This window comes from Staurois parvus, unplaced genomic scaffold (assembly GCF_062004578.1).
Source record: "Staurois parvus isolate SC_StPar_1 unplaced genomic scaffold, SC_StPar_1.0 ptg000086l, whole genome shotgun sequence".
In the NCBI taxonomy this organism is placed as follows: domain Eukaryota; kingdom Metazoa; phylum Chordata; class Amphibia; order Anura; family Ranidae; genus Staurois; species Staurois parvus.
Window position 1 is genome coordinate 12,631,504 of NW_028317882.1, and position 8,433 is coordinate 12,639,936.

The 8,433-nt window shown below is 39.4% G+C and overlaps 1 protein-coding gene across 1 annotated transcript in view; it reads left to right on the plus strand.

Annotated features, from left to right (window-relative positions):
* The window catches only part of ATP5F1D (ATP synthase F1 subunit delta), a 30,295-nt gene extending 22,454 nt beyond the window's left edge, over window positions 1-7,841 (plus strand). Inside the window, exons 4-5 of the mRNA XM_089670081.1 lie at window positions 1,537-1,665; window positions 7,697-7,841. Coding sequence (XP_089526207.1) covers window positions 1,537-1,659 — 123 coding nt within the window. The 3' untranslated portion in view covers window positions 1,660-1,665; window positions 7,697-7,841. The remainder of the gene's footprint in view (window positions 1-1,536; window positions 1,666-7,696) is intronic.
* The last annotated feature ends 592 nt before the right edge of the window (window positions 7,842-8,433 follow it).

Here is an 8,433-nt window from a genome sequence, read left to right on the forward strand (position 1 = left end):
GTGAAGTAGAATCACTTGCAGAATTGAGCAATAGTGACTTGTGGGCAAATTCGTCATCAGATACTAAAAGTGACGACAGCGACGATTCTGTGACTGAGCTCAGTGATATGCGAACTCTGCGCTCTATTTCAAATTCCAGTGTTTTTGGTTTGATTACATTATTGAATTAAATTTATTATTATAATATTTTTTATAATTATTATAATTTATGATTTCGTGTTTCAAACTTTATCATATCCGGAATGTTTACTAGACTCTTGTTTGGACAGATTTAAGTGAGTTATTCCTAAGAATTACAGGCCTACAATATAAAACAACAAATTTCCATGCAAAACAATGTACTGCTTTGACATTCAAAAATATTGACATAATTAGACTGCCAGGGAGGTTAAAAGAACAGGCTGCCCAGCAAAAATAAGAGAGGGTTAAGACACACTGTTGTAACCAGCCCTGTCAGTGTTAAACTATTTATGTAAAAGCTTTATTCCAGAAGAAAAAAAAAAACTGGTGTAACGGATTTAAAAGTGTTAACTGGAGTTCAGCTTTAGTTTATTAGTCAAGTCCATCTAATTCTTTCTAGTATATCTAACATTACCCTCCTGACAATGCTGCTTTCCAAATGTGTCTCTGTTGCTCCTCCATTCAAAGTGGAGACACCCTAAAACAGGAAGTATATTGCTGGCTGGTTCACCAGATGAAAATAAAAGAAATAAACCTTAAAAAAGAAACAAATCAACCACCACATTTAAGGATTAGTAATACATAAAATTGTAGTTTTTGGGTTTTATACCACTTTATAGTGGCTCTGTGTCCAGCAAATCCACCACAAAGTAAATGTATCTTTAAACACAGTAAAGCAGGTACCTGATACCTACAGATTTTCAATTAATTCCAAAAATCGATTGTTTTGAGGTAGTTTTGTTTTTTTTATGCAGCAGCCAATTAAATATATTCATTCTAGTCAGTTGCTGTACAATCTGCTGTTCCTTCAGCCCCTTTTCCTCTTGCTGCTACATCAGCATTGTCATCACTCCTCTCATGAAATCACCAGGAGAGGACCAGTGTTTGAAAGCCCGAATGATCTTGTGAGAGGAGAGCTACCAGGCGTGGGCAGTGAACACATTGATGATGTAACGGCAAGGGGGGAAGGCTGAGGTTGACACTGACTGCCCTGAAACTGACCTTTATAGCTGAAGTTGGTTGCTGCATAAGAAAACAGGACTGAAATTTAATTATTGCGGTAATTAGTTGAAAATCTGATTACCTCAGTGGTGGTGGCCTGCTTTACCCTATGAAAAAAATCCCTTTACCTGGGAAAGGTCATTGCTATCAGCAGCACATATGCCTTGCCACTTGAGACTGAAGAGCATATTGTTTTCAAATAGACCCTGTCTACTAGAATCAACGAAGATAAAAGCTTCAGCAAGGCACCACCTTTGTGCAACACAAGAAAAAGAGACCCTGCATATGTTATTGGTAAATATAGCTACCCACAGATGTAAAGACTGTTGTTCCTCTATAACTTTTCTCTGACAGACTGCAAAGTCAAACTTGGAAACGGCACAGGCAGCGTTGCAGAGAGCTGGAGATGAAGTAGCAAAAGCAGAAGCTCTAGTTAATGTGGAGGCATGTGAAGCCATTGTTAAAGCCCTAGAATAAAAGCCGGTATGTATCCATATCATTGTGCCCCTACTTTCTGCATTCAGTCTGCTTGATTTCTTAAAACCTTCTTAACTGAAACCAATACATTGACATAGACCGACCTCTTCCTGAAAATTGGCATGGCGCTTATTGTAAATAAACCAATAAATTAATAATTTGTGTGTTGGGGTTTTTTAAACATAAATTTATAGTGCAATGTATGCATGTGTCATCCATCCAATTATGGTGTGCACTGTGTTATTACATAAATGAGACCAATATAAAGTCTCTAAGAAAAAAACAAAAACCCACTACTATTGGGGGGGGGGGGCGCGCATTACCTGACTTGAGTTTATATTATTTGGCTGCCCAACTGTCACATTTTTATTACATTGATAAATCTGATAACCAACGGTATTGGACTTTGGTGTTTATTGCTCCATCTTCTGTTTCCCACCATCCCTTCTGTATTTGACTCGGAGGGCTGGCTGGCATGGGGGGGGAGATAACCTTATGGGCATGCTGTATCATCATAAGTGGATTTGGGACTTGGCGGTACTCAAGTCTGCTTCTGTAATACATGCTCACACTCAGCTCCCCGAGTTACTGACAATCCCGGACCTTATCCTGTGGATCTCTAATGGGGTATATTATCTGCATCATGTGATGACTAGTCAAGATCAGGACCTTTCAGAAATTAGAAGATGAATTTGGCCTATCGAATTTGATGTTGTTTGGATGCTTTCAACTGAAAAATGCTCCATGTACTCGTTTATAGATGCCCCCACGATACGTACACTTCACCCCTGTTGGATGTGCTAGGCGCAGATGAGGGTTGCAAGCTGATTTCTATCTTTTATAACCTTTTGCTCACTCCCACAGCTGCTAGTGTTGCCTATTCTCCCAAAATCCACAGGGCGGCTGACGTTCAAGAGTTGAATGATGAGGAATAGTGAGAGAGCCTGGATAACTGTAGATTGGTATCAACATATTAGCAGATCACTTAACCCAAATTTACATTATCCATTGTGCCTATTTAACTCTGGTCCATATGGTCAAATTTCAGCCCGATAATAGTCCTATATGTCTGAAATGTTTGACTCCGGGCACTTTCTTTTATCTCTTATAGTCTTGCCTTAGAATTCAGGCAAAAGTTGGGCCAAAGTTATTTAGTTTCTCAATGATAATATGGGATCGCCTGTCCCTTGACCCTAAACACAGTTTGCTGGGGCTTTTTTCTGCCCCGGAATCTGAAAAATTTCAAAATATCTTTTTACATATAACGTTATTTGCTGCCTGGAAGCTTTTTGCAGGGACCTAGATGCTGGCTCTCTCTCACAAGTGTCAGATTGGGTTGCAGAGGTCAATTGTACGTTATCATATTAAAAATAAAAACCTGATATATATGCATAGAAGGTGCCCATCTAAGTATTACAAAATTTGGGATAAGTGGCTGCAGTTACCTGATACTTGCACATGATATTTTAACAAATTATTTTAGCCTTTCTCTTTCTGTTGTTGGGTGGGCTGGGACTATATCGGTCAGTTATTAGGCATGAGCTCATGTTAACACCTGCAATATCCTTGGCAGAACAATGCTAAATGGTTAGCACTTCCACCTGGCAGTACTAGAGTCGTTGTTTTGAATCCCAACCACAACACCACCTGCCTGGAGTTTGCATGTTCTCCCTTTGCTGCGTGGGTTTCCTCTGGGAACTTTTGTTTCTTCCCACACTCCAAAGACACGCTGGTAGGTTAATTGGTCCCTGTCTAAATTGGCCCTAGTATGTATGCATGTGAGTTAGGGACCTTAGATTGTACGCTCCTTGAGGGTTAGGGACTGATGTGAATGTGCAATATATGTGTGTGTGTATAGATGGCACTATACAAGTACCTATAATAAATAATATCCACACAAGTTACATAAGCATGAATACACGATTATGTTTGTGTTCTGCATTTCTAATTCTGTAGTTCCATATTTTTAAATAAACCCTGTTTTCTTGATGAAAAGTAAAAAAAAAAAAATAGAAAGTCTCTGAACAGGGTGCAGCTAAAGTCCAATTGGCATAAAGTGCTTTATAAAGTGATTGGTGCTCAAAAACTTCTCAAGTGTTCAGTGCATGCAAATCGCTCTGGTGAGTAAGGTGGACAAGGAGGGGGGCACAGAGTTCCATGACTCCCTATGCAACATAAGTGGGTCTTTAGCACTTTTAGGAATGAATAGCCTTCTACTGGGACATCAGAGCTACAAGAGGAGACAGTACACATCCTAAAAAGCGCTTGAGATCCACTTATGCTGCATAGGGGGCTACGGAACTCTGGTGAGTGATGTGGACAAGGAGGGGAGCACAGAGTGATTTGCACTCATTGAAGACTTGATAATTCTTGAGCACCATTTTGTAAAGCACTTTATGAAAGCTGGACTTTAGTTGCACCTTATACAGAGATTTTTTGAGCCTATATATTGTTTTCATATATGTATTACTGCACAACATGATGGGATGGATGGCACATACTTACATGGCACTATAGATTTATGCTTAAAAAAAAAAAACCACACAAGTTAATATATTTATTTACAGTCAGTGGTACAGTAAGCGCCACACCAATTTTATTTTAATCCGTTGGATTATATCTTTGAGGCTATAAATATGGTGGAGGCAGCTACACAGATTTGACACCATAATGCTGAATTTTGTGTTTATTTACTCTTTCTAAAAATATTTGCTTTTCATCGTTAAGAAATATGGACGCTATGTTTGACCTGATTCTGAAAATACGAGTTGTTTGGCTGTTTCTGGATTTACTACCTGAAGCCACAACCCAGAACAAGCTTATTAGAGTGACATTCTGATTCTAGATCTTCATACTTGTTCTGGGTCTATGACTTAAAGGGCAACTCCACTTTTGTGGGGAAAAAATTGCAAATAAAAAAAATATAACGTATACAATTGCTACACAAATCATATTGTGATTGAATGTTATTAAAAATTATTTTCTTTTTCAATCCATACATTTTTTTTGTAAAATGCATTGCAGAATGGCAACCTGGAAGCATTCTGTACACATATGGTATAAAGAACACTCCCCCCAGAAATGTAATTTCCTGCTTGTTTGATTGGCTCACTGATTTTCTCAGAAGTCTGCACTAAACTACAAGTCAGGTTTTGAGCATTCCCTGCAAGAAAAATTTCATTTTTGGTATAGATACTCCCAAAGGGAGATCATGCCTAAAGGGATTATTATTATATAGTGTTTATATAGCGCCAATAGGTTTGCTTAGCGCTGTACAATAAAGTGGGGGGACAGTACATGAGACAATACAGTAACAATACAATACACGAGGGGTTCGAGGGCCCTGCTCTTTCAAGCTTACAATCTAGGAGATTGCCACTTCCCTCATTAGAACCTTGCAAGTGCAGCAGCTGATTCATAATTATACCATAACTCCCGTTCACATTCATTTTGCACATGGATAGAGACAAACCGGCTATTTCTTCAGAATAACAAAAGGTAGGAATCTGCAACAAAGTTAGTTAGACTCACTAATGTATATCACCCAGAGTGAAAATTTTTTTTTTTTTGTCAAAAGTAGAGTTACTCTTTAAGCTGCCTTACACTCAGTGAATTTTAACTGGTTCCTAATGAAATGGACAAAATGTAATCAGTGGGTGGCCCTGTCAGCACAATTCACCCGACATTCTTGAAAAATATGGAAGAAGCTGGGACAAAAATTGTCAGCTGAACAGCGCTCATTTCCAATCAGATGCAGGCACTGTTTGGGTATTCTGAAAGCCAGTGGTGTCAACTGTGAGAATAAAATAGCCGCAGCAGGAGAATTGTCTGTCCCATGCTTCCATGTTTAGCATGTATGGAGGAATGTGTAAATTTCTTTTTCTCAGCCTGAAGGCGTAACAAAAGAAATCTATGGGTGTGTAAATCAGCATTTCATAAGAAAAGTTCAGAAATGGTGGCCTCCATATTTCTCAAATTCCTTCAAAGTGACCTTGTAGCTATAGGTAAATTTTGAAATCAAGGCATACCTTTTAAAAGAACTGTGCCCACACCACTGAAATCAACTGCAGACGTGTGCAGGGAAACACCCTTCTGAGACCCTTGCAGCTCATTGGTTCCCCCTGTTGATCTCCACATCAATACTGTGTCCTCTAGTCACATGTAGGAACCATTTAGCTGCAGAGGTGCCCAGAAGATGGATAATCTCAGAGGTGGCTGCTTCCCTGTGGATGTCTGCTTAAGATTTTTCTGGATTGAAGTGGCGCTCAGCAGTGGTAACAGCAGGAAAGGTAACTATTTATATTGTTTTAAAAACATGCCTTGAGTTTACAAGTTTACTATAGTGACACAGTCTCTTTTTACGCTGGTTCTGCTGTTTTCTGTGGCTTACTATGATATGCATGCAACTTGATCTTAAAGTGTTTCTAAAGTCTAAATATTTTTTTACCTTCATGCATTCTTTGCGTTAAGGTAAAAGTATTGCCCCCTCCCCCCAATACTTGAGTCCGCACTTGATCCAGCGCTGTGCCCGTCTGCATGCGGGTCTCTACTCTCACTTCCTGGTCTCTCAGGCGTTGTTGAGGTAGCAGGAGCCATTGGCATCTGCTGCTGTCAGTCGAAGCCAGTGACGTGAGATGGGCCCGAGCCACGCTGTCTGTGTCTATGGACACAGGCAGCGTGGCTCATTACCAAACCCGTAGGAGTTCCATGATAGGAAGCAGATTCCTGTGGTGGCACACCAAGAAAAGGAGGATCCAGGAGCTCCAGCAAGGGACCTGAGAAAAGGTTTGGGGGCTGTTCTCTGCACAGAGCAGGTAAGTATAAATCTGTCTGATATTTAGAAAAGTGAATTTACAATTACTTTAACCTGTTTTGTTAGAGTAGTACAGTTGCATATATTCTGGACTCCTACAATGTTGTTTGGTTTTGTGGTACATTTTACATGTCTTCCACTCTTTTATTTTTTTCATAAATAATCAGCCTCCCTACGGTTCCTTCTGACTATACTTCCTCTACAACATGCTTTAACCCCTGGCAGTCTTTTTTCTGTGCATTTCCACCCACTTCTGACACATCACTCACCCACCTTACATCTGGCATCCCTGCTCTTTGCTCATACCACATCCCCTCACAGGCATCCTTTATACACAGACAAATGCTCTTACATTCTGTGCATGTGCCCCCTTCTGTCTTTTATGTGCCAGATTGAATACATATTCTAGCGCTAGTTGCCCTTTGTATATATTTGCATATTGTATATGAGCAATTTTGAGAGTGTAGAGCACACTGTTCTAGCACATGTGTAGAAGTCTTGATACAGTTACAAATCCTTAAGTTTTGTATGTTAAGTTCCAATGATTGTTTTCTCAAAAGGGTTAAGTTCACTTTTTAGAAAAAAATAATAAATGCACATTTTTTTGCCTTTTTTTTTTTTTTTTTTTTGTAAAAAAAAATGCATTTATTATTTTTGTCTACAGGAGCCTGGAAAGCATTGCACCAGCGATCAGTCGATTGCTAATACCATGCAGGTCTACTGCAGACCTGTCAGGATATCTGCTTGCCGTACGGGATGTACAAGCAAGCAGATATTCTGACACTAAGCTTCAATGAACTACCACGGCGCTCTAGGAACATGTAACATGTAACATGTTCCCAAAGGTGAACTTCTGCTTTAAAGGTTGGTCAGATACAACAGTAGATTTATTTTTCATGTGTTTTATTGTAGTAAGGGGAAAAACCTCCATACCTTTTATTGAAAATAGCTTTTAAGTGTTTGTTTTTATGTTGTTGCAACAGAATTCTGGGGGAGAGGGGACACTGAGAATTCTAGACAGGATAACCCCTTTTTGTATTCACAGCTGAAAGCATCTCAATGCATCCTTTAACTAGATTTCTGATATAGAGCTATACCACTAGGTGGCAGTAATGCCCCAAGCTTTTTTAGGATACCAACCTTTTCATTTCTGTCAATAGCTGCAACTGTACTGAAGGAGGGATTCTTAAATGATTTGTGATTCATTTTAATTTTCTCTTTCAGGAATTGTATATCTCCTACAGCACTGCTTCCATCTGCCGTCCCCCAAACAATAAAAGAAAAGAAAAAAAAATTGTTGTTCTTGAGTCGTGATTATGAGCGTCATTATGTAATCACATGTATTCAGCTAAATATTTTTCATACTGTGTGATGGTTTTTCAGTATTTTTTTCATGAGTGGTAGAAATACCTGGTTGGTATATTTTGTAAGAGGCATATGGGGCATACACTTTAATGAGTTAAGTGGTTTTGTGTTCACTCTTCAAGGGGTGTTATAGGGAATTTTACCAAATCAACCCCTTGCGGATTCTTTCTTTAATCGAGTGATAAAAGGATCACCATGTTATCAAGGAAATGGTGTATCCCCAAGAAATCGTGGCAGCCTGTGAACTTACCTTTTCCATCAAGTTACTTGTGACTGGCCCTTGTATTCTTTATATACACCAATCAGCCATAATGTTGTGACCACACACCTAATCTTTAGTAAGTCCCCCCTTTTCTGCCAAAACAGCCTTGACCCTTTTGAGCCATGGAAACCATTAGGCATCTGAAGGTATGATGTGGTATCTGGCACCAAGCTGTTAGAAGATCCTTTTAAGTCCTGTAAGTTGCAAGGTGGGGGCTTCCATTGATCAGACTTGTTTTTCCAACATATACCACAGATGCCCGAATGGAATGAGATCTGGAAAATTTGGAGGCCAAGTCAACACCTTGTGTTTCTCAAACCATTCTTGCGACATT